The 27,071-nt window shown below is 40.4% G+C and overlaps 2 protein-coding genes across 5 annotated transcripts in view; both read left to right on the top strand.

The window, feature by feature from the left end:
* The window catches only part of SMAD1 (SMAD family member 1), a 57,006-nt gene extending 52,643 nt beyond the window's left edge, over positions 1–4,363 (top strand). Inside the window, exons 6-7 of the mRNA XM_089525732.1 lie at positions 276–532; positions 3,127–4,363. Coding sequence (XP_089381858.1) covers positions 276–532; positions 3,127–3,270 — 401 coding nt within the window. The 3' untranslated portion in view covers positions 3,271–4,363. The remainder of the gene's footprint in view (positions 1–275; positions 533–3,126) is intronic.
* Positions 4,364–11,689: 7,326 nt separating this feature from the next.
* Positions 11,690–22,811, top strand: MMAA (metabolism of cobalamin associated A). Of its 4 annotated transcripts, none has more exons than XM_089527042.1 (7): positions 11,690–11,774; positions 16,414–16,881; positions 17,933–18,055; positions 18,367–18,537; positions 18,848–18,933; positions 20,587–20,736; positions 22,469–22,811. In XM_089527042.1, the coding sequence occupies exons 2-7, from the start codon at positions 16,449–16,451 to the stop codon at positions 22,754–22,756; spliced, it is 1,251 nt and encodes a 416-aa protein (XP_089383168.1). In that variant the 5' UTR covers positions 11,690–11,774; positions 16,414–16,448; the 3' UTR covers positions 22,757–22,811. The 4 variants fall into 4 exon arrangements, with proteins under 4 accessions (XP_089383168.1, XP_089383165.1, XP_089383170.1 ...); XM_089527039.1 differs by having other exon boundaries at positions 11,748–11,844; XM_089527044.1 differs by lacking the exon at positions 17,933–18,055 and having other exon boundaries at positions 11,748–11,844.
* The last annotated feature ends 4,260 nt before the right edge of the window (positions 22,812–27,071 follow it).

The following is a 27,071-nucleotide window of genomic DNA, read 5'->3' as shown; positions in this document are numbered from 1 at the left end:
ATATTGCCAGGAGATGCAGTTTTAAACCTTACTTTTTAAACTAAGAAAATCCTTTAAATCCCTGGATGTGTGTAGATTGTCAAAACAGAATTTAGAACATTTGCCAGAATCAAAATATGAAAAGAAAATTTTACACCTGTAGTTAGCATACTTCTTTAGTTCAGATACACAGTTTATTATTACACTGTGCGAAGTAGTTATTCATTAGAACATTTGTGCTGATCTGAAGTGTCTCAGTTTCAGCATAAATCTAACCTGTCCTCTCTCTCTTGTAGGAGTTCACCTTTATTATGTTGGTGGTGAAGTCTATGCAGAGTGCCTTAGCGACAGTAGTATATTTGTGCAAAGTCGAAACTGCAATTATCATCATGGCTTCCACCCAACCACAGTTTGCAAAATTCCAAGTGGCTGCAGTCTGAAAATCTTCAATAACCAAGAGTTTGCTCAACTTCTGGCACAGTCAGTGAATCACGGCTTTGAAACGGTGTATGAACTCACTAAGATGTGCACTATCCGTATGAGTTTTGTAAAGGTAAGCTGTGTGTACGTCAGAAAGAGACCTTTGGTGGCTTGTGAAACAGAATGTGTGTATCATTCTAGATCTCCCATCAAGGTGCAAATTTCCATTATTCTACAGTTAACTCTTTCATAGAATTACAAACTAAAATAGAGGATTTCTCTCACATATGCACACACACTTCCCCAACTTAGTAATGGCCACTATGTGTTGCAATGGTCTCACATGGAGCTTGCATGAAAGAGACAGCCTTTTTATTTGGGCCCACATTATATGAAAATTACATCAAGAATGTCAGGATGATCTGAAGGACTACAGCAGAAGAAGTAGGTGGTTTCTAAGATTGGTTGCTACCTACTCTAAAATAGGTAGTTGCTGTTGAGCCTACTCACGAACTGGTTACTAAGTGGTGGAGTCTATCTTTAATTCCATAAATACAACACTTCATACCGATATATGAATAAGAGTAGGTTTGGAACAGGGGTGGGGACAATGCAAGGTAAGGAATGCTGCTACTTCCATCCCAATGACATCTGGAGATCACTGTGATTCCCAACTCTGATCCATTGTCTTTAATTATAAAATGGGTTTTCCAAATGTTACCATTATTCAGAAGCTGCAACATAAAAGACCAGTGTAGACCAATGTTGTGCTGTTAAAGCTTTGTTTATGAAAGTTCTGAGAACATGACACTGTCTTCTTTTTTTCAAATCCAGTTCTATATAGAATTCATGTTCATGTTTATCAATAGCCAATGGAGCATGATTTTATTCAAAATATTAACAGGCAGTTTGATTCTTTATTACAACTACTTTGCTAAGATGTAGTTATTGTCACAACAGCAAAAAAGAAGTGTCTTGTGATACCTCCAAAGGCACTTTATTATGGTACAGCATACACTGGAAGCTGCGATGGAAGTGAGGGAGGCGCGCGCCGGAAGGAAACAATAATGCGTGCTCCCGCGGCACCGCCGCCGTGCCTCCACGGGCACGAGCCTCATTCATTTCAATGCTGCTTGAGCATCTGCATTTTTTCCTTTACGTGGGGGGATCAGGAACGGATCCCCGTGTAAGGGAAGGGCAGACTTTACAATTTTTTGTGGATTGAGTCCATGAAAGCTTATGCCATAATATGTTTTGTCTTTAATGTGCCACAAGGCTTTGCTTTTGTGAATCTTTAATGCCAGGGTGGGGAAGACAATGTGTCCTTCAGTCCCCATCATTTTGAGCCTGCATAGCCTGTAGTGAGCAGGTTATAGACACTGCATCCCACCTTTTAAAATCCCATAATTTTCCCATCAGTGCTATAGGGCAGGGGTGGGCATAGTGTGGTCTCCCAGGACTGTTTGTTGGCTTCCAGGACCCTCCAGGTTCAAAAGGTTTTTGTTTTGTTTTTTGCTACCAAATGTCTTCCAAGGTCTCTTAGAGGGCTAATGGCTCTGGCAGTTACCCACTCATTGTGTAAGGCAAGCTAACAAATCAAAAGGTCTTGCTGAACAGTATTGGTGTGTAATATTGCTGACCTGAAGCTAAAGTGTGTATATTTAATTGGATGGTGCTTTTTCTATTGGCTAATCGTCATACTGAAAAATATTTTCCAAGATGTGGCAATTCTTGCTCTAGATGTAGAATGTTGAAAGCAGAGCATTGCTTGAATCAAGGTTTCTTTCAAAAAGGAACCAAAGGACTTTTAAAAAGAATGATGACAACCAGATAATAGCAGATTCTAAAATAGCAGCTAGCTAAATAATTAAGAACAATACAGCAATTGAAACCTAATCCTGAGAAAATGGAGATTGTCAAATATCTCTGAAGCAGATTTTGGGAGTGGGTAGGGTATCTAGTAGAAGGATAACGGAGAAGGACCTCTCTGGACTGGGAATTTGGAAATCTGAATGTAGTACAGTGAGCCCTTGTTATCTGCTGGGGTTTGGTTCCAGGACCACCCATGGATACAAAAATCAGTGGAAAATGGAAAATCAAAGTTTGCTCTTTTGAATTTATGTATATTTTTTATTTATTTTTTTGCCAAACATGACACTATATTCATTCAGCCCTCCATAGCCATGGATTCCTTATCCATGGAATCAACCGTTCATGGTTTGAAAATATTTTAAAAAATATTTTCAAGCCATGGATGGTTGAATCATGGATAAGGAATCTGTGGATACGGGAGGGCTGACTGTATATAGTGTCATGTTTGGCTAACTTGTTTAGTGGTAGTTTTGTATCCATTAGAAAACATTTTCTGTAGTAAATATGTGTGTATCACAGATAGGGATACACTGGATTGTCAGCAGATAGTATTGTTTATGGAACCATGCAGAAACATTGAGACTGCATCACTTGATTGCCGATATATCAGTAGTATATTATCCTTTCAGGATGGAACTTGAATGCCTCCAGCACATTGGGTGCATTACAGCATAAACTCTCCCACCACATTGCATGGTCTGTGAATTGGAAGGCTCTCTACAAAGCTTTTAGTCTAACCACATTCTACAGTATTTAGATCAACTTCACATAAAAATTCAGAGAGCACAAAATGAGTGCATTCTTGTAAAAGCAAAACAAAATGTTGCTGTAACACTCACATTCTTTTCTTTGTAGGGTTGGGGAGCAGAATATCACCGGCAAGATGTCACAAGCACACCATGTTGGATTGAGATTCACTTGCATGGTCCCCTCCAGTGGCTGGATAAAGTTCTCACACAGATGGGCTCACCTCATAATCCAATCTCTTCTGTGTCTTAAAAGGATTCTGTGCAGTTAGACTTCAGACACTATTGAGCCTTGCATGTACTTGAAGGATGTATGAGTCAGACACATGTACAAAACTGGCAACAGCCTTTATTATACTTGACTTCTGTGACCAACTGTTAGATCAGGAAAAAAAGCCGCTACTAAGTTGTTGGTATTAAGATTCTTAGTTTACATAGTAGTTTATATCTTGCAGGGCAGTGTGTAATAGTTAGGGATGACCAAGTCAGTTTAATCAGGAGGACATTGTTCTTAAGCAATCTAATCTAGCATACAAAGACCCCCTTCTCTTGAGCATCCATTGTATTTTGTGACCTGGAAGGAGTGCCAAATGTTGATGGGTACTCTCTCTTTCTCTCTTTTTTTAAACCAGTTTTTCAAGATATTTGAAAGCCATTGGTTTTGGTAATAGTTGCTATCCTCAGAAAAATTAAGGCTTCAGTGTAATTTTCTGAAATTGTGTACTGACCATACTGCTGCAAGAATTTTTAGGTATGCTCTTTGCTAAATGTATGTACAGTGTATTTGGAAATTAGAGATGGACTAGCCTGAAGAAATTAGATAGTTCAGGGGGTGGGTGGGAAGGGGAAGATGACAATGACAGGTAGAATTATACTGCAAACATAGCTTGTTAAACAAGTCCAAGTCTTGCTGTGTGCATTTCATTTTTCTAGTGGCTTCATCTTAATACTAACTGATATTTCTGCCCACCCAGAGCTTCACACAGCAAGGTGGGTCAATAAATGCTTTTGTCATGTACTGCAAGGTCTGTATATTTCAAGACAAATTGTACAGCCTTTTTAAGACTGAGCAGTTTTATGCAGTTCACATAACGGAAGTAGCTGTTTTCATTTTATAAGAGCTTTGTGTTTTGCCAATGTAGCAGATGTTAGCACATATTGGGAGGACTTAAAAACAACCTATTCAAGTGTTTCAGACTTAAGGTTAATTTTTTTACCATGTTAAATTGTTTTCTTTCTGCTAATGTTTTTATATTCATTCAAGCTGTAGTACTTTTTCAGTATTTTTTTATTCCAAAACTTAGTGGTTCATCTCTACTGAAGTTCAAATAAACGTATTGCTTACTTTGATTAAAACTATATCTTGTACATTTCTTATCAAGCTGTAAAACACTTATTTAGTTATGATACAAGTTAATACAGTTGCTGAGAACAGATTATAGGGAGGAGATCTTTAGCTGGAAATTATACACAAATTCTATCAACATGGAAGAGAAAGTGACACCATTATTTATGCCTCCTTATAAAATAACCATAGGTGCTTTATCAGTTCTTAATATTGTCAGACTTAATGGGAAATGTTTTTCAAATACTTTTCAAAATAATTACTTGTGGCCCTATTCCGAAACCATGTTGCTAATACTCGTATTCATTCTAGGTGCTTGAAAACCACAGAGTATGTATTTGCTTGATATGTGCATTAGTCTTCACTTGAAGTGAAGAAATGTTACCTGCAACAAAGTAACAACACTCAGTTGGTGAATAGAAAGAAATGTGAACTGTTTCATAATTTAACAAGGACCATCTTGATACTAAATTGGTATAATAGCATCTTCAGCTGCTGCTAAGCTACTTTTAAAACCAATGTGTTGGCCAAATACATTTTTCTGTAAGATCTCTTTAACGGGATTTGTGGAAATGAAATTTTATGACTGGAGAGTACATGTTATCCTACTGGGATAAGTGGGAATCCTGGAAATAGTCACATTTCCCAAGACGGGAAATTTTTATATTCCTTGATCTTGTTTGGGGCAAAACAATTTGTCATTTTGTTCCACAGGAACATTTGATAATGGCATCTGCCCTTGGCATGTAGTAACTGCCTTGTGACATAGAACCTTTACTTCCGCTTGTGTAGCTAGTAATCAGCAATGGTCATAAAAGGCCTGCAGGGCCAGAAAACAGATTCGGAGATTATTTTAGGAGTCACCTCAGTGCCTCAGAGGGAAGATCACAAGCAGGATGTGAAGGCAACAGCTCTGTTTGTTTCCACCCCCAAGAAAATGATTAGAGGCATAGTACTTCAAACACAGAGGTCCATTCTGGCTTCTCTTGGCCAATGAATGTTGAGAGACATTTGCTTGTTGCTGAAGTTAATTTCAGCCCTTTCTAAGCTATTGGCCATCACCATAGAATCGTAGAGTTGGAAGAGACCGTAAGGGCCATCCAGTCCAACCCCCTGCCATGCAGGAAATCCAAATCAAAGCATCCCCGACAGATGGACATCCAGCCTTTGCTTAAAGACCTCTAAGGAAGGAGACTCCACTACACTCCAAGGGAGTTTGTTCTACTGTTGAACAGCCCTTACTGTCAGGAAGTTCCTCCTAATGTTGAGGTGGAACCTCTTTTCCTGGAGCTTGCATCCATTATTCCATGTTCTAGTCTCTGGAGCAGCAGAAAACAAGCTTGCTCCCTCCTCAATATGACATCCCTTCAAATATTTAAACAGGGCTATCATATCACCTCTTAACCTTCTTTTCTCCAGGCTAAACATACCTAGCTCCCTAAGTCGTTCCTCATAGGACATGGTTTCCAGACCTTTCACCATTTTAGTCGCCCTCCTTCGGACACGCTCCAGTTTCTCAATGTCCTTTTTTAATTGTGTGGCCCAGAACTGGACACAGTATTCCAGGTGGGGCCTGACCAGATCAACCCACTGCTTTATTTTATTAACTGTCATATTATTCATACCCTTTTGCTTCTTGACTTTTACTCATTATTCATGGAACAGTTTAAGGCATCTGTGTCAGCAGCTGTTCCAAAATTGTGTAACAGTGTTTTCCATTATCTTGTGTCAGAAAAATACAAACCAGTAGAACATTTCACTCTTCTAGACTTTCTACTGCTGACCTGAAAGTTTTCTTTCACCAGTGGTGAAATTTCAAAGGGAGATGTCAACCTGAAAGCTGTTTGTTTGAATCTTTTTGTTTGTATATTATACCCATTTCAGGTGTTAATTTGCTTAACCTCACTAAGATAGTGTTATCATGAATTTTAGCTATACAGTACGTGTGAATAGTCACTATACTTAATATGCATAAATTTCAGCTTTAATCAAAGTGTCAAAGGACTTTATCATAAGTGTCTGTTGTCCCACCACAATTGGGCTAGTTAAATAACAGACGCATACTGTTTTGCATCAATTTTTATCATATGTTCACTGCATCAGCACTTTAGTGCTCCTTTGGTGATCTGTGGCCATAAGATCTGATTTCTGCACCATCTTCTAACCCCTGCATACCCTGTGTGCCAGTTAAAGAAGAAATTAGAGTCTCTCCTCATACGGAGGAGACTGTCATTTCTTCTTTGTATGGAGGCGGGGGGATAAAATAAAGTTTAAAAGAACAACAACAACGTGATCCGGAATAGGAAGCGGGGATAGAAGGAGAGACTGACACCACACAACTGCCCAATACTGGAACTGCCTATCACACCTGAGGCCTAATGCTACAGCAACTCCTTTGGGAGCTTATTGACAGATTTTCCCCATCAGTGATAAGGTGCACTCTAACAGGGCAAGGCAGCAACAAGACAGAGATGACGTCAAGTGATAAATATCGCCAAATATGCTGTTACCTAATTTGAATGGTGGTTTTAAAGTCGCAGCTATTTCAACTATTTTAACCCTGTTGTTTACAGCAAGAAGGAGGGAAAGTGTGGCCTTCCAGATATTTGACTACAACTCTCATTATCGGCTGTGCCCAAAGGGCTGATGGGAGTTTCAATCCAACACCTAGTGGACTGCACATTTCCCCATCCCCAATGTTGTTCCCTCTCCATGAGTGTAATATAGTGCCAGCTTAGGATAACATTTCATGCATCTGATGAAGAAGACTTCTATTAAAGCTTAAGGGTGCAACAAGGCTTTATTTTATTGGGTGCTGATCTATGTATACAGTGACATATTTCCTTTTGTCCATTCTGGAAGTTACACAATCTGTTTCTATGGATGAATTGTAGAAATTGAAGTCTACTATAGCTGCCAGAAACAAACTCACCTGTGGTGAAAATCTGTGGGATGCCTTTTTATCTCTCTGATGTAGGTGAAATAGCCAAAAATCTTCAGAGAACTTCTTAAATCGGGGAGGAAGGAAGGAGAAACTAGAATTTAGGATGGGAACTCCCTTTTTTATATCCCACATCACAATTGTTGTTAAACAATCCATGGTATCAATAAAGGGTGGTGGATTATATTAAATCAGATAGTCATTTCTTCTTGTTGTTGTTGTGTGCCTTCAGGTTGTTTCTGACTTATAGCAACCCTAAGGTGATTTCTGGGGCTGAGAGTATGTGACTTGCCCAAGGCCACCCAATGTGTTTTTATGACCAAGCAGGGAATTGAACCCTGATCTCCAGGGTCATATGATTACTGGTGACAAAACAGGAGATTTGATCAAAAGCCAACTGCTCAACATTTAGGTTGTCTGTTGCCAATAAAATTGAAAAGTATCAAATAAGTCTACCTGATTCTTTTTAAGAAGGCTAACTTTTTAAAAAGTAGACAGCTCATGTGAAATCACTCGAAGCAAAGGCTTTCATTTCTCTCAGCCTCTCTGTGATAAAACATAATCTGAATACCGAATTTATAGCAATAGTAACAAATATGGTCAGTTGTATGCCATCTTCACAAATGCAGTTGCTTATTCTAGTGATAGATGGCACTTCACTAATGTTTTTGTGAGTCATGAGATGAAGCTTCCCTCACATCGTAGTAAGTACAGCTGGAAAATAAATTTAGTTTGGTTTAAAATGTTTAGAAACTCAATTATAACTATAGTGGTCCCTCCACATTTGCTGAGGTTAGGGGTAAAGGACCCCCGTGACTGGAAAATCTGCAAATAAAACACTATTTTTACGTGAGAGAACACCTCGCTAGGAATCTCCAGGTCCTTCAGAACAACTTTATGGTCAACATCTGCCAGATGTTGATCATAGAATCATGCTAGAGGACCTACAAATGCCTAGAGGAAATTGTAGGTCCTCCAGCACAACTCTATGGTCAACTTCTGGCAGAGTTGCACTGGAGGACCTATTCCTAGAGAGAACATATTAATCAAAACCGCAAATGTAAAAGGCCAACTGTATTTTTATTGCTTTATTTTTGAGAAGATAATTTCACACCCACCCTGTTGGAAACAAAAATGTCCCAGCTCACTAAAGATAGTTTCCTATTTAATCCTAATTTGGCTGGGATCCATATTACAGATCGCAACGTGCCTGTCCTTCCCAAGACTGCTTGCTATGCAGCTCCTATAATAGGATGTCTCCTTGGCTCAGGAAGCGTTTATATTATTGACAACATTTGCCAATAGGATGTGTGCTGTAAAGGCACTCCTTATCTCAGTTATACTTTGTAGAGGCCCAGCAAAAATAATAATAATGCAGAATACAACCATTTCAGAAGTGTATGTAAACCTGCAGTGTGCCAGGCTCCATGAGCTGTGGCTTAGTATCACTAAGTAAGCAAATCCAACCAACAAGTTATAATGTGTAATAAAATTGTGTGTACATCTGCTAAAAAAAACAACCCAATGCTGTGCCTATACAGAAGGCACAGAGAATGGAAAGGTGATTCTGCCATATTTGGAAAAGCAGGTGGCTGAGAACTGATTTTTTGGGCCCATGGAACAACCTATGTTTAAATGAATCTCTTATGGTTGTTAAAATACAGGTTGTATGAAGCAGAAGCTTGTATCTCTCCCTATTGTGCAGATTTTGCTGAAACGCAATAGCTATGATGTATGCAGGAGGAAGAATAGAAAGTTTTGAAGAGGTCAGTGGAAAAGACTAATTTGTTATTGTGATCAATAAATGATAAGAATAGCAATAAAGTCTGAGTGCTTTAATAACACATGAAAACTACTAGGCTTTTATTCTTTCATTTCTCAATACTCTACACTGCTTTTAGTATGCATCCATTTAAAATGTCAGGAAAATGAAACCCAAAATGTGCATATTGTGCATGACAGGCAACAAGTGAAGATGCTGTGGAAGGGCAACCTTTCTTGGTGAAGTATAAGCTTGTTATATTGCGGTGAGGCTTACAGGAAACCAATTAGACAAAGAAGCCTATCAAGATGGAAGATTTGCTTTAGGAAAAGAATTTGATATGCCAGGAAGAGAGAATGGGTCTGCATGTGAGCCAGGAACACCAAAGATAACAAAAGTTGGGGGATGGAGGCATGCAATGATTTTCAGTGACTCTCGGTGATCTTATTTTCAAGAAGTCTCAGAATGGTGGGTGGAATTTGACCTTATAGATTACGCCTTCCAGCAGGTGAAAATGTTAATTGCTTTCAAGCACCATCAAGTGGTCAGAATGAATACTGCTTTTACATTAAAAAGGAAAAATAAATTAGTGTAGACTTGGATGGAAAATAGATGTCTGGTTCTCCCTCCCCCAGCTCTCTTCCAAAATTTTCCATGAGTACACTATGTGTAGCCCAGTCCTGCCCATGTTTTATTGGAATTTAGTTTGTAATGCTATGCAAATCTAGAAGTAATATAATTGAGTAATCTAAGTTTCATATATACTGGTGTATAAGTCAAGAATCTAGGCAAAAAAATAAACTCAAAACAACTAGGTCAACTTCTCTATAGGTTAATATATGTTAGTATAAGTACTCTACCTTCACTCTTATCAGAAAAGGAACCATCATGTTCTCTTAGTAGAGTGGTGAAAGGTGAGAGCTTAGTGCATCTGGAAAAACTTGCCCCCTCTACTCTCACCACAGAGGTGTCGCTTTTGGCTTTTTTTTAATGCTGGTAGATCCATCATTCTTGCATTTAATTACTAGGTATGACAACGCTATTGCAAGAGACATGGGCCATGGAAAATTTAATCGTAAATGGTCATATAGCATACTCCATAGAGGCAAGCCCTAGTCGCAAAGGACGCCACCCAAAGGGTGGTTTAACTGTCTTAGTTTCCACTAATATTAAATCTATACATACAGTGGGTGATTGTTATCTGCTGGGGTTTAGTTCCAGGACCCTCCATGAATAACAAAATCTGTGGATGCTTAAGTCCTATTAAAGACAATGGCATAGCAAAATGGTGACCCTTATATAAAATGGAAAATCAAGGTTTGCTATTTGGAATTTACACTTTTGGGGGGAATATTTTCAAGACGTTTCCAAAGCAGAGCGACTAAAATGGTGAAGGGTCTGGAAACCATGCCCTTTGAGGAACGACTTAGGGAACTGGGGATGTTTAGCCTGGAGAAGAGAAGGTTAAGAGGTGATATGATAGCCCTGTTTAAATATTTGAAGGGATGTCACATGGAGAATGGAGCAAGCTTGTTTTCGGCTGCTCCAGAGAACAGGACCGGGAGCAATGGATGCAAGCTCCAGGAAAAGAGATTCCACCTCAATCAACATTAGGAGGAACTTCCTGCAGTAAGGGCTGTTCGACAGTGGAACACACTCCCTTGGAGTGTAGTGGAGACTCCTTCCTTGGAGGTCTTTAAGCAGAGGCTGGATGGCCATCTGTCAATGGGGATGCTTTGATTGAGAGTTCCTGCATGGCAGAATGGGGTTGGACTGGATGGCCCTTGTGGTCTCTTCCAACTCTATTCTATGATTCTACATGGATGCTTGAATCTGTGGATAAAAAATCCGTAGATAAGGAGGGCCGACTTTTGTAGTTTTGTGAGATATTTGGCCTTCTCTGTCAGAGAGCACCACAGCAAACTACAAATCCCAGGTACTGCGTAGCATTGAGCCACAATTAAAATGGTGTCAAACTGGATTATTGCTGCAGTGTGGACACAACCTTGGTCTACTTCCTCAGATAAATGGACTTTTTCTACTAAAAGGAAGCTGACCAAGTCTAGAAAAAGCTCATGCTACAACTTCTTTCAGGAAGGTCCAAAACACACTGCAGAAATAATCCAGTTTCAGACTGTTTTAACTGCCCTGGCTGAGTGCTAGGGAATCCTGGGAAGTGTAGTTTAGAGAGACATTTAGCCCTTTTCTGTCAGTGCTACAGCAAACTACAGTTCCCAGGATTCCCTAGCACTGAGCCAGGGCAGTTAAAGCGGTCTCCAACGGGATCATTTCTGCAGTGTCCAATCCTCAAAGCACTAGGCCACAGTGGCTCATAAGGCTACATCCGGGTATTTCAATTTGGGAGCAAAAGAACCACCATATCTATTTTTTCTTAGATCTGTGGGCATTAACAGAACAGCGCATGCGCAGAAGCCGTTCAGCCCCCACGCAGGCGCAAAGACACCGCCAGGGAGCAGATCGGGTTGAAGTTGAGTCGCTGTGGAGCCCAGGTGCGCGTGTGTCCCGGATGCAGGAGGTTCAGAAAGGTTGGGTCATTTCCTCATTGCTGTGCGTGCGTCTCCAGGGGAGGGGGCGGGGCCAATGACATAGAGGGCAGGGGGCGGGGCCGCTTAGGTGAGGGCTGCTCCAGGGTTAAGGAAGGAAGGAAGGAAGGAAGGAAAGGCGGAAGCTGCTTTTTGCCTCTCGGAGGTAAAGAATCCCTGGCAAGGGTCACGTGAGCACTGAGCAGCCTCCAGAGAGGGATCAGCTCGCCCTCAAAGTAAACCCTCCTCAAGCAGATTGGGGCAGCCTTTGCAGGGGTCACTGGGGAGTTGCAGGGGGTGTGTAAATGTGTGGCTGTGTGCATATATATGTGTCTGAGTGTGTGACTGTGTGTGTAGGTATGCTTATATGTATGATTATATGTCTCTCTGTGTATATATATATGTGTGTATATATGGGTGTGAGTGTATATGTGTGTATATACACACACACACACACACACACACATATATATAACCTTGAGTATCCCTCATGCAGATTTCCAAATTCCAAAATATTAAGGCAGGCTTTTAAGTTTTAATCATGGAGTTTCAGTGTGTGAAATGGTGTGCTGTATGTGTGTGTATGTACACACACACGCACATACACACACAGGTTGGGTATTCTTTATGCAGATTTCCAAAATCCAATATAAAATGTTTTTTAATTCAGACAGGCTATTGAGTGTTAGTTGTGGAGTTGAAATGTGTGGAATAGTGTGCTGTGCCTGTGTATATAAATGTCTAAACACACACACTGATACATATAACCTTGAGTATCCCTTATGCAGATTTCCAAAATCCAAAATAGATAAAACATTTTTATTTAGGCAGGCTTTTCATTGTTAATTATTTCATGGTGTGAAGTACTGGGCTGTGTCTGTGTATTTGCAGTCGTCCCTCGGGATTTGCTGACTTCCCATTCATGGTTTTGAATTTTCACAGATGAGAAGCCAGGAGGGACAAAATCCACAGCGCCCACAGCCATTAAAAACAATGGGGCTCCAATATTTGGGCTTTTTCCTAATCACAGGGGGTCCGGAAGGGACGACTGTACATATATAAACACACACACACATACATCATACACACACACATATATATATATACAGGTTGAGTATCCCTTAGGCTGATGCAGCATAGTATTTTGAGTGTTGGACTGCGACTCTGGAGACAAGGGTTCAATTCTCAGCTGAGCCATGAAACCACTGGCTGAACTTGGGCAAGTCACACTCTCTCAGCCTCTGGGGAAAGCAGTGGAAAACCTCTGAACAAATCCTGCCAGCCTTTTGAATGTTGATTATGGAGTTGCAGCATGTAAAGTAGTGTGCTGTGTGTGTGTATGCACACATTCACACATACATATATACCATATATACTCAACTATAAGTCAACCTCATGTATAAGTCGAAGGCAAGTTTTGGGGCCAAAATTATAGATTTTGCTACAACCTGTGAATAAGTCAAGGGTAAAACCAAGGGGCATATAGCAAAGGATCTAAAGGATGAAGCAAAGCAAAACAACATGAAATAATAATAATAATAATAATAATAATAATAAATTTTATTTCTACCCCGCCCTTCCATGGATATGATCAGGGCGGCTTACAAAATTTATAAAACATTTCAATACAGGATTAAAATACAGTATAACAGTTAAAAACATTACTACAAAAAACAGGAACAGGAAGACAATAAAATACACATGCCAAGGGCAAAAGAAAGAGAAAAAAGTTTACATAGGTCCGGAGTCGAAAAGGGAAAAAGGGGGCAGGAAAATAAACAAACAATCTAAGGTGGGAAGGCCAGCCGGAATAGATATGTTTTCAGCTGTTTGTTAAAGACAGCTAATGAGGCGGCGGAGCGAAGCTCTGCAGGGAGCTTATTCCAAAGTGAAGGGGCAGCAATAGTAAAAGCCCTCTGTGAGGTCCGTGTAAGGTTAGACCTAGGGACCTCCAACAATTTAGTCCCGGAAGTTCTGAGTGTGCGGGGCGGATTATATGGGGAGAGGCGGTCCTCCAAGTACCCTGGGCCCAAGCCATTTAGGGCTTTATAGGTCAAAACCAACACCTTGTATTGAGCTCGGAAGCGGATGGGCAGCCAGTGAAGTTCTTTTAAAATAGGTGTTATATGGTCCGACCTGGAGCTACCAGCGACCAGTCTAGCTGCCATGTTCTGCACCAATTGCAGCTTCCGGGTTTGGTACAAGGGTTGCCCCATGTAGAGCGTGTTGCAGAAATCCAATCGAGAGGTTATCAAAGCATGTACAACAGATTCAAGGTCCTTACGGTCCAGGTAGGGACGCAGCTGGCGTATCAGCCGAAGCTGATAACAAGCACTCCTGACCGTCGCATCCACCTGAGAAGTCAGCTGGAGCGACGAATCAAGGAGCACTCCCAAGCTGCGCACTGAGTCCTTCAGGGGGAGCGTGACCCCATTCAGGACCGGGTGACAGATCTCACCACCAGAAACCGGGGAACCTATCACCAGTACTTCCGTTTTCCCTGGATTCACACTGAGTTTGTTCTCCCTCATCCAGCCCATTACTGACGCCAAGCAGGCATCTAGAGGAGAGATGCCATCCTTAGTTACTGCATCAGTCGGAGACATAGAGAAAATTATCTGGGTGTCATCAGCGTACTGATAACACTGCGCCCCATGTCTCCGGATGATCTCTCCCAGCGGCTTCATGTAAATGTTGAATAGCATAGGGGACAAAATCGCTCCCTGAGGGACACCAGATGTCAGTGCCCTCCTATCAGAGCGACAGTCCCCCAGCTCCACCCTCTGGGATCTGCCCGAGAGGTAGGAACGGAACCACTGCAAAGCAGAGCCCCCGATACCCAACTCCCTCAGGCGTCCCAGAAGGATACCATGGTCGATGGTATCGAAGGCCGCTGAGATGTCCAAGAGCACTAACAGGGACACGCTCTTACAACATTCCAGCAGACATAACTCTTTGTTCTTACTCTTAAAGCTGAATGGATGAGAGAGTAGAGGGTGGTCAGTGCTTCCAGGACAGATTGTACTCTTGCTTTTCACCAAGTGATGGATCCTTCTTTTAAATAAGAGTTAAGATATATTGCCCCATGGATAAGTCAAGTCAGGTTTTTTGGGTCAATTTTTTGACCTAAATTTCTAGATTTATACATATAGGTTGTACATCCTTATGCAGATTTCCAAAATACTCCAAGATCCAAAATTGCCCACAATCGTTATATGAAGTAGCCTCCACTGAACTGTTGAACTGTTTTTAACTTTAATTTAGCACCATCATTGTTATGTATAATATGACCTTGTTATGTTCCTGTTTGTTAGATAAATGCTGGGATTTCTGTATTAACATTCTTTCTGGAATATTTAAGCATATTTTAGAATCTCTTTATACTCCATTCCTAAATATGGTTACTAAGCATATTTTCCAAGGGACAGATAAGAAGTACTACCCCCTTAACTGTTTAACTGGAATCTGAGCACAAAGAATAGTTGAAAGATGGAATTAATATAGCTATCTATTAAAAGACCACAACATGCGAATATACCACATGGTATATCTCACTCTTCGTTTGTTGTACAAATTCAAATGCCATGATGTGATATGGGGAGCACCCATTTGGTTCCCATCTTTCAGACTGTAGACCATTCCTTCTGAAAACATAAAAGAGCCTTGCTGGGTTGGATCAAAAGCCTGTTTAGCTGAGCATCCTGCTTCCTGCTGTGACTAACCAGATGTTTCAGGGAATATTGGAGTTGCTCAAACAGACAGTATGTTAAGTTCATATCAACAGCAGCAATAACCTATGTTTCCTTTATCAGGGATGTTGAGCCTCTTCAATATGGGAAGTAGTTTGTGAGTATGTGGACCTGAAGTTCAGGGGTTGTGGATACACAGGAAGAAGTTGTAAGATTGCCATTATATAATAGAAAATCTACACAGCTAAGATTCTTCTGACATTTCTGTTCTATAACAGCCTAAATTACTGTGTGCCTTCAAACCATTTCTGATATACCCTAAGGAGGCCCTATCATGAAGTTTCCTTGGTAAGATTTGCTTACAGGGAATTTGAGCTGGGATTCTGTGGGTCAGGGTTTGACTCCCTATTCAGCCATAGAGACTCACTGGCTAACCCTTGGGCAAGTTATATTCTCTCAGCCACAGAGGAAGGCAACAGCCTAAATACATATGCTAAATTTCAGAGAAAAGCAGTGGCAAGCCACCTCTGGGTACTCCTTGTCTAAGAAAATGCCATGTACTGTAATTCATAGGGTCTCCATAAATTGACATGGGGGGTTAATTTACATTTTCCCCCTCTTCTCTGTTCAGAATGCATTTCACAAAATTGGCTTTCCTTGGAAAAAACAGCTGTCAGGCTTTCTGTTGCACATTTATGCATGGAACATAAACCATATTGAGGTATTCACAAATTATTACATTGAGTTGAGAAATATATGATGAAGTGGAACCACCAGCTCTGGCTCTCTCTTGCTGTTTCTGTTGCCTTCTACATACAGAGGCTGGCATTCAAGAAGAGCAAGTCGTGTAATTTTGTACACTGATAAATCAGGGTTGAAATCACTATCATTTAAAAAGTCTCTCTCTGTTGTAGAGAATTACACACAAAAAAAAAAAAAAATGGTGATGGAGGGTGGGCAGGGATATCCCAGCTCTGCTGTTGTGGTGTGTCTGCTCATTTGGAGAATGCCTGAATCAGCTTATGTAGTTTTGGCCTTAGAGTAGCCAAACATGTATTTTAAAAATGTATTGCTAAAATAGTGTTGAAATAAGAGGAATTTTTTCTCTTTTATTAGGCTGACTGAATACAGAATTTCCTAACGCAAGCAACATGAATGGGCCATCGCTGCTGCTTCGATTTCCTCTCACCCATTTTCTTAAGAATAATAGGAGACCGCTGAAGAGTTTCTGCTGGAGGTTCAGTAGCGTGTCTGTTTTTCCATATGGCCAACAGGCTAACTTGCTTCAGTTTTGTAGTTCAAGGAGGACCATCTCTTTGAAAGGTCTGAAGGCTGGCCTGTGTCATGCAGCAGTGTTAGAACAGCAGGCCTGGGACCTCTCTGACAAAGAACAAAGACTTCTAGACAGACTGTACAATGGGCTAATCCAAGGACACAGGGCCTCTTTGGCAGAAGCCATTACTCTTATAGAATCCACACACAGCAGGAAGAAAGCAGTGGCACAGGTGCTCCTTCAGAAGGTACTATCCTACCACAGAGAACAAGAACAGTTAAATAAAGGAAAACCACTAGCCTTTAGAGTGGGTCAGTTCACTTTTGTTTGTGAAGTTATTGTTTTTCTGATTTAAAGTGTTTCCACTTGCTAGTTTTTAAGGAAATATGGTTTATTTAACATTAAAAAGGAATTGGCTATGATAGCTTGTTTCATATAACAGACATACTTCTGCATTGCTGTCTTGTAAAACCTGTCCTGCATGGGCTGTGTGTAGTTAACAAACGATATTCCCCAAAGGACTATTATTTTCAAGTGTTATCAAACAGCTTCTTATGAACTGCTTCATTTTTATGAGACTGGGTCCACAAGGCCAGTATACTCTAGGAGCAGCCTATTATGGCCCCAGAGCTGCCTTTGTGTCCCTCCGTTACATGGGGCCCTCTGTTGTGATGCCAGACAACTGTTCACATATGTGTCTCACTGGACTGCCATTGCCACCACAGTGTGTTGCTCACTCTGAGGTCAGAACAAGATCTGGAACAAAGGGTATTTTTTAAAAAAAAAGTTACAAAAAACAGTATATGTTGGGTTTGGTGCTGAACTGGCTAAATGTTGTCTGGACAGGTAGCACCAGACCCAAGGATTGGGCCCTGCTCCATCTGGACATGTTACCATGAGAAAAAGGGAAGGATGTTTTATTTGGACCATGCAGACAAGGCTTGAATGTTCTGCTAGCAATACAGAGTTCTTTGGATCCTTTAATTTCAGTAATTGTAATTTAATTTCTACAAAACATATCTATATATAACCATCACTTCCTTGTAGGGTAGGAAAATTGTTGAAGTAATCAAACTTGGGCTGCTTTAATCAGTAATTCTTCAAGACTATAAAGAGAGTATGCCATGTGGAGTATACCTTTTTATTTGGTATCGTAAACATTAAAAAATACATAACTTTTTGACATTTAGAAGGCAAGAGTAATCCCTAAACGCACTGCATGCAACATTGGCAGTAAATGCATTGACTAGTCTTAAGTCAACACAATATTGAGGTTGATGGTTTTGTATGTTATGCAAGACAGTCTTGTGCTGAGCTGGATGTGACTCCATGTGCTAGAATCAATTTTATGCTCCTACCTAGGGTTGTCTGGCCCTCCTGGTGCTGGGAAATCAACATTTATTGAATGCTTTGGGAAAATGCTCACTGAAAGAGGGCACAAAGTGTCTGTTTTGGCAGTGGATCCATCCTCTAGTACTAGTGGTGGTGAGTGTTACTCATTTCTTATGCTCCTTACTTGTTCACTTGGGAAGCAAGCTTTTTAATCGTGAAAAAATCAGAAAGAAGGAACAAAAGAACATAGTGCTTAGGAAATTGGAAACCGCTGGGGGAAGGAGAATGGCTCAAAACTGAGCAAATGGACCTATAGTGACTGGAAGAAACATCTTACATGGGTTATACTGCATCAAGGTTGCAGACTATAATTTTTAAAAGAATAAGCCTAACTTGGGTTTTGAGCAAAAGTCTATTATATTTGAATATTTGAGCTGTTGTGTAATTTTTTTCCAATACTTAAGGCTCACTCTTGGGTGATAAGACACGGATGACTGAGTTGTCAAGAGATATGAATGCTTACATCAGGCCATCTCCAACCAGAGGAACGCTAGGTGGGGTGACGCGGACCACAAATGAAGCTATTCTGTTGTGTGAAGCAGGAGGCTATGACATTGTTCTTGTAGAAACAGTAGGTCAGTAAATCTCTTTCTTGTGTTCTTTGCAGTCTGGCTTCTGCAGTTATGTCATTTGTAGGTCTGTTTTGCCATCTAACTCATAAAATCTAGAACAGAATGGGGAAGGGGGAAGAGACCACTTGTTACATGAAGCTGAATCAGTTCTATCTTACAGTAGAGTCTGCTGAGAGATAAACGTGTGAGACTAATGCTATATCAGCACAAGGCAATGAAATGAAGACTGCGTGCACATTCGTATGAAGCAGGGAGGGTGTATTTCTGATTGTTTTTTGACCTGCAGTTTGCCTCTTGGCTTTTTGATTCTCAGGTGTGGGGCAGTCAGAGTTTGCTGTCGCTGATATGGTTGATATGTTTATATTGCTGCTGCCACCAGCAGGAGGTGACGAATTGCAGGTACTCATGCTGTTTTTTGCCATAAATCTAAGTTTTGTATAGCTGTAATCATAGCAGGTTTTCAAAGTGTTTTCTCTCACCCAGCTCTACCAGAACTAAGCAACACAATGCAGTGGTCAATTTTGGCCACTTTACTAGTGTGGACATGTTGTAGTGTTAGTCGTCTTGCATCCCTCAAAACCCACCAGAATGAAACTTGAGTAGCCAACAAATTATTATTTGAGTTAATGTTTTTGTACGTATTTTTAGCATGCATAGTATTTGAAATAACTGTTTGGTTGCTTCTTAGACCAGTGCCTTTTAATGTCTAGTGTTACAGGTTGCATATTCGGAATTCCAAAATACTCCAGAATTGTCCACATGGGTGGCTGAGATAGTGACACCTTTGCTTTCTGATGGTTCAGTGCCCACAAACTTTGTTTCATTCACAAAATTATTAAAAATATTATGTATAAAACTACTTTCAGGCTATGTGTATAGGGAGTATACAAAACATTAATGAATTTCATATTTCAACTTGGGTCCCATCTCCATATGCAAATATGTATATTGTATATGCAAATGTTCCACAATGTGGAATAATCCAAAACACCTCTGGTCCCAGGCATTTTGGATAAAGGAGACTCAACTTGTACTTCTTTTATTAATCCCTGGTTTTGTTTGTAGCTTATGGTACACAACTTTTGTAGTACAGGCATCCAGTTATATATATTTTTTTATTTGTACACTATATCAAGCTCTCACTAAGCTGAGGAACGGTCTAGATGTAGTCAAAATCGGGGTCAAAATCATGTGGCCCTCCAGATGTCATTGGGCTGCTGCTATGAGCAGTGCTAGCCAACCTAGCTAGTAGTGGAAAATGTTGGGCATTCCAGCCCAGCAGCATCTGATGAGCTGCACTGTTCTTGCTTTTGCTCTAAAGAGATAAATTAATCCTGTGAATGCAAGTGTTTCCTAGGCTACATCTATACTACAGAATTAATGCTGTTTCACATCGCTTTAACTACCATGGCTCAGTGGCATCAGAGCTCTCTGACAGAGAAGGCTAGATATCTCACAAAACTACCAATCCCAGAATTCGATAGTGTTGAGCCATGGCAGTTAAAGCAGTGTCAAACTGCATTATACTTGCAGTGTAGATGCAGCCCTAGTCTAATTTTTATAAGAGTGCAGCTGAAGTTTATAATGGGTTATTTCCTATGTTTGAGCCTTTAAACAGGTCCAGTTCTGCTGTTATTTTTAAAGAGATAACTAATTTTGCCTTCTCCACCTGATGCCATCCAGATCATTGTTGCATGAAAAGCACAAAGTTCAGAAGGGCTGTAGTAGTTCATTATTTGAAATCCTTAGCTAGCGTGCATTAATGGTTTTATGATCAAGAAATTAACCCTTCCTATCCACCCTTGAAGCCACAAAGGTTTCCTATTAGATATATAAGCTTAAGGTTTTTTTTGAGAACTGAGAAATCCTTGTAAAACTTAGGCTCCCAATCTATTACGCTATACTTCTTCAAATATGATGGAGTTTTATGAGAAAGGACAATCAGAAACTTGATTGCTTTACTTCAGAAAAGCTGTAAGAAGGCTAGAAGATGGAAATCAGTTATAATCAGTGTTTCTGAGCTCTGCGTTTCCGTTCCGTTTTTCTTTTCAGGGTATCAAGCGAGGTATAATTGAGATGGCAGATCTTGTTGCAGTAACCAAAGCTGATGGAGATCTCATAGTGCCAGCACGGAGAATTCAAGCAGAATATGTCAGTGCTCTGAAATTACTCCGTAAGCGTTCAAAGGTTTGGAGACCAAAGGTTGGTATGTCCAAAATAACTTTTTCCTTTTTCAATTAGGAACATATACAAGACTTAAGTGAAAAAGTGTTAATACCATCAAACTCACGATTACTGCCCAAATAGGCTTTAACTTCCTGGTTTTCAAAGGCAGGTTACAGACCGCCCGTTTGGGGCGGTCTGCACCCGCCCCTTTCCCCGGTGTATCGGGGCCTCAGCGGCTAGAGCAGCAAAAGGCTGCTTCCCCGCAGCCTGGAAAGGGATGTCCTTGGGGCTTCAAGCCCCAAGAACACCCTGCGGCGGCAGGGAGGAGGAGAAAGGGGCCGCTTGGCCCCTTTCTCCTTTGCGCCACTGGGCACAGCCGTGTGAAGGCTGCGCCCAGCAACGCAAACCAGGAAGGAGCTCCGAAATGGAGCTCCTGACTGCTCCGCGCGCACTAAGCGCCCTGGCGGGAGCAACGACACATCCACGCCGCCCCGTATAGAGGCGGCGCGGTCATGACGTTGTCATGGCGGCGGCCATGTGGAATGGCCGCCGCCATTTTGTGCGCGCAGAGCGCGCACTATGGTTGGGGGGGGTGCGGAAGCACCGCCCCTTCCTAACCCTAGTACGCACTCCACACGTACTATATGGCCCGTCTGTAACGGGCCAAAGTATCTTTAAAAACTTCACCATTTTCACAGAATATTGATATAAATCACAGACATAATTCCATATTGTATGCTCTGTGTATGGGACATAATAATTAATTTTAATTCGTTTTATTTATATACCGCTATTCTAAAGATCATAGTGGTGAACAGCAAGTAAGCTAATTAGCAAGATTTTCATCTCTTTCAGTATTTGAAAGTAGGTATGATTCAGGAGCTTTATACATAGATTTCAATTTTGCTGCTGGTTGCTGAACTTTTAGATAACTAGTAAATTTTTGCCCATGGTGGTTTTGTAATAAAAATAGTTATTACTACTTCTAATATGTATGGTTATTTTATCATTATTTTACTGTTTCATACATCAGAAACATGAGTGTTCAGTTACAGATTTATATAGTTTAAAATTTATAACAATGTTACAATATTCAATAATGGTATTATAGTGTAGTTAAGGTCCCACAAATTTTGTTATCCACGGGGTGTGTGTGTGTGAATGGATACTAAGGGATGACTGTATACACACTAAATAAAGTATTTTTATTCATTTTCCACATCAAGTATGGGGAGCACAACATTTGCATGTAGATGTAAATGAGAGTCCCAATGGTAAAATGTTTGAGTACCATTGACATTTTAAAGGTCAAAGCCAAAAACATAATTTGAATCTAAAAACAAACCAGTAGCCATTGTGTCTCAGAATAGAGAATAGGTGTTCAAGTGTTCATTACTGTTTGTGAACATATGAAGAGATAGGCAGCCATCTTTTGGATCAACCAAAATTTCCAGATCATCTTAAATCATCATAGATCATCTTAAAGGGCAGATTGGGTTGTTGTGTATTATAGAAAGATGAATGAACATTCGACTTATCCATATTACATTGCATCCTAAGGCCCCTGCAAAGATAAGATGACATGGTCTTTTTGCATAGATGTACAGATTGGTTTATATTGTTTGCATTGTCTTTTAATATGTTTAAAGGCTAAGCTGTAGTTTGAAGATGGCTTTGGTTTTGTTGGGGGTGTTTTATTCAGAACTTTGAGGTGAGCCCTAGCAGTCTTATGATTTTGTATTTTTTTTAAATCTTCTCAATCAAATAGGTCATGCGGATCTCTGCCAAGACTGGAGAAGGCATCTCTGACATATGGGATAAGATGACAGAATTCCGAGAACTCATGCTCACAAGTGGTGAGTTGCTCACCAAAAGAAGGAGGCAGCAAAAAGTGTGGATGTGGAATGTAATCCAAGAAAGCATGCTATACCATTTCCGGAGTCACTCAGCAGTGAGAGATCAAATTCCCCTTCTGGAAGAAAAGGTTGTCAGTGGGATTCTTTCTCCTGGACTGGCTGCAGACCTATTGCTCAAAGCCTTTAAAGAAAAATCCTAACCCTTAGCTGTATATGTTATATGATTATGTAAAGTGTATGAACATTAAAAAACAATTTTCCAAGGCATGATTTGTTTTGTTTTCAGTGACTATGTATACTTTAATAGAAGAAGTGTTCTTTAAATTTAAAATCACTATATTTATGTTCTGATTATACATATGTCATTTGGATAGCACACTAGTGTTTTACACAGCAGTATAATAGCAGATGCACAATGTGGTCAACACTACACTTCTAAGATTATTTTAGTTTAAAGATTGTGTTTAAATCTGTCTACACATCAGCAACTTATTATTCAACCAAGTTTCTAACTATTAGCAATTTAATCCTTGTTACAACAGGATGATGATACACACTTACTGTTGCACCAGTGTGTTGCAAACCATGAATACATGAGTACATGAATCAATTATTCTTTTTTTAAAAAAAGTAAGTATAGATAACGCGAGGAGAGTTACACAATTCAAACTAGTACTCAACTTCTACAGGATTATAACAAACAATTCAGTACCCTACCATATCCGCAGTATTTTATAGTTGCACTTAGTTTCATTAGCTCATTCACCTCTTGAAGAGGGCTGTCCACATTTTTCATTCAAATGCAACAGCTTGAATGCTCTGCTATTTCTGGCTGTTATATTGCCAGTGTGTTCTTTTTAGGAAGTTTTCCTTCCAGTATATCTAATCTACACTGGTCCTTTGTAAATCCATTACTTCCTGTAATAGAAACTTGGTTAGCCTTTAATATGTACAGCCCTTCAGCACATTACTTCCTTATTCCTCTAGAGCTGACATACACTGTTTTCCTTGCTAATTGCTGTTCCCATATTTTACATGAAAGTGGTATAACTGAAGACGTGGCTAGATAATACATTCTGCTGAACAGCAGCCTGAAATGCTGCAGCAGAGGGATAGAAGTATGTCATACCAAAGTTTTCATGACTCCACTGGCTGTCAGCCCTAACACATATGATCCAATTAATACAATTTCTTAGCATTTTCCCATAAATGGGACTCAAGGCAGCTTGAATGAAATTGTGTTGGCCAAATACAATTAAAACATAAAATGGGTAAAAGAGTATTCTGTGCTTTTAAAACAACTTTAAAAAGTGGTAAAAGAAAGATACAGCACCTATTCAGTTAAAAGATTCTTCCACAGCAAGCAAGGTCGCTTGCCAAAGTCTGGTGAGAACTGAAGGTCTTTGCTTACATACAGAAGGACAACAAAGAGAAGACTGGCCTATCTTTCCTTGGTAGCAAGTTCTAGAGTCTGGGCACAGCCACTGAAAAAACCCTTTCTCATATAGGCACGATATAGGGTTTGAAAGGTGACTGTTACAGACGCGCCTATACTGCGTACTAGGGTTACGAAGGGGCGTCACTTCCTGATGCTCCTCAACCCTAATACGGACTGAGTCCATACAAAATAGCAGCGCCCGTCCACACGGGGGCTGCCATCTTGATGTTGCGGATGCATAGCGTCGACATTGCACGGCAGAAGTGACGCCGCGAGTGCGTAACTAGCGCCTCGTGACGCCACTTCCGGGGCACAGAAAGAAGCGCCATTTTGGTGCTTTTCCGCTGCTCCCAGGAACCGCGCAGTTTAGCTGCTGCGGTTCCCGGACCCAGCAAGTGGCGGCAGCGGCAGACCGCCACTTTTAGGCGGTCTGTAATGCGCCAAAGCTAGAAGATAGGCCTCTGAAGCTTTCAATGCTTGGAAAGGCTTCTACAAGAAGAATACAGTTCAGAATGCTTGTGTCCAAAATATTCTAGAGCTATCTAGCCTTACGGATCTTGAAGAGATGTGAGATTTATCCATGTCATCTTTATAAATGATTTGGATAAAGGTACATAGAGTCACATTTCAAGCTATAAATGGTGGTTAAAGTTAAATGTATGGACTTGGCTTTGGGTGATTACAGCAAGTAAGTCTGACTTCCCTTATGAAAACATCTGTGAAATCTGCTGTTACTATGACTTATTTTATTTATAGTGATATATTAGTCAGTAATTCTGTTTTGTAACTTGAGTAGAATTAGAAAAGTCTTAAAATATTATCTAAAGCAAGCTGGTAAGATGTTTTCTTGATGTGAAACTACATTGTCATACCTTGTTGATAGCATCAGTGAGTGATTAGTTTTTGCAATAGAAAGATTTATATACTGGGCAGGTGGTGGCAAATCATAGTTTGACAAACTGGTTATATGATCTAGATGAAGTGGTTTCAAGTCTGTAAAAACTGCACCAGAAATTTTGTATAGACCAAGGTTAAAGTCCAGGTTGTTTGCTTTTACTTTTTTATAACACGTTTATAACAAGCAAAGCAATCACTTTAAGGGGAATTGCTTGGCAGGACTTCTCTTTGGAAGAATTTGGTGATAAATCAGGTACTGTATATTGTGTGGATGTAGTGTGTCTTGATTTCAGCCAATGACAAAGTTGGCCATGATATTTGGCAGGCAGAGCAAGCAGATCAAACTTCAGTAGGGATAAAATTCATTTAAGCAGGAAAAAACAAATGCTCAACTGGATCCCTGAAATCTCGCTTGACAAGCTTGTATATGACAATGATCGTGTATGAAAATGATCTAGAATCAACAGTATGGTGGCTCAACACCACTAATGCAACTTTAGGGAAGTAATGCCATTGCTTTGGTTTTACTTTGCCTGGAGTACTGTGCACAGTTTGGCAACCACAGTTTAAGGAGGACGTATTAATGTCTAGAGCAGGGCAATAAAAGATGGTAAAGGATCTGGAAACCAAGCCCTATGTGAACCAGTGGAAGGGTTTTTGTTATATTTATCCTAGAGAAGAGAAAACAGAGAGATTTTATTGTAGCCATTTTTAAATATTTGGGGGTTGGTCGTGTATAACATGTGACAGCTTATCCATTTCCATTTTATATACCTTCATGATGTATTTAATTTTAATTGATGTGACAGTTTGGGATGTGTTTCTATAAAAATGGTATCATTGTCAGTCCAGAACTTCACAGAAATGTTGGATTATTACTCCCCTCATTTAAAGCTGTAGCTGCTGTGAATGATGGAGAGTTTAGTCCAAATTCTGGAGGTTGGGGAATGCTGAATGCATCCTCAGTCCACTCACCAAATATGAATCTATGCCATGAATATCATGATTTGTGTTTTGAAAGAAGGAAAAGAAACTTTATTCTCCACAACGCCTGGGAAATGTCTTACTTTTTAGGTTCTAACAAGCCCCAGAATGGCCAATGGTCAAACTGCTAGAAGATTCTGGAAGTTGTAGACAAAACATAACTTTTCCAAGCTCAGATTCTTCCTAGTGCTCACATCCATTACACTTGAAATGTTGTGTGACTTCAAGTCATTTCTGATTTACGGTGATCTTATGGCAAACCTATCAAGGGGTTTTCCTGGCAGAATTTGTTCAGAGGGGGTTTCCTTACCTTCTTCTGAGGCTGAAAATGTGTGACTTGTCGAAGGGCAGCGGGTTTCCATGGCTGAGTGGGGATTCAAACCCTGGTCTCCAGAAACATGATCAAGCACTCAAGCCCCTACCGTGTCTCTACAGTTTAATGTCCTCGGCATGAAACATGCAGGAGTGAGGTAGAGGTTAAATGTGAAGCATGTAGACAAGGGAAGAAGCTATGTAATAATCTCAGCTGATGACAAATGTATTACTGCCTGTATCTTAGCTTGCAACCATAGCTACTCTCTAATAAAAAGGCGAATCTATGGGATGAAATAGAGTGTCTGCTTCAGCAGAAGAGTGAAAAAGCATTTAGTCCCCTTTATGTGGTGTAGGAGAGAATTTTGACTTTGCAGAAGCACAATTTAAATATGGCTTTGACAAAGGGCTCTTGATACAGTTATTTTAGAACAAAGTCTTGTTTACAGTTACAGCCTGAACTAATCATCCTCTGCTGATAGCTTCAAGGAAGATGAAGTGTTGAGATTGAAAGGGCTTTGGATATCAAAGGGCTAGATGGTTATGCCTGGGAAGAAACCTCCGGAGTGGGAACTCTAATTAGTCTGTTGCAGGCAGAATATGCATGCAGCAAAGCTACCTTCAGTGCCTTAGAGCCTAACACATTTTACGGCATAAGCTTTCATGGAACAGAATCAGCTTCATCAACTGCATTAAAGCTTCCTCTCAGTAGGACCTGTCTCTGGTCCAGTCCACACTGCAGGAATAATCCAGTTTGACACTGCTTTAACTGCTCTGGCTCAAGCTAGGGAATCCTCAGAACTGTAGTTTGTTGTGAGCTCTCTGACAGAGAAGACTAAATGTCTCACAAAACTACTGTTCCCAGAATTCCCTAGCATTGAGAC

This window comes from Sceloporus occidentalis, unplaced genomic scaffold (assembly GCF_023333645.1).
Source record: "Sceloporus occidentalis isolate IW3139 unplaced genomic scaffold, rSceOcc1.0.p SCAF_5, whole genome shotgun sequence".
NCBI lineage: Eukaryota > Metazoa > Chordata > Lepidosauria > Squamata > Phrynosomatidae > Sceloporus > Sceloporus occidentalis.
Note: the sequence above shows the minus strand (reverse complement) of the source record. Positions and strands in the feature narration are given on the sequence as shown.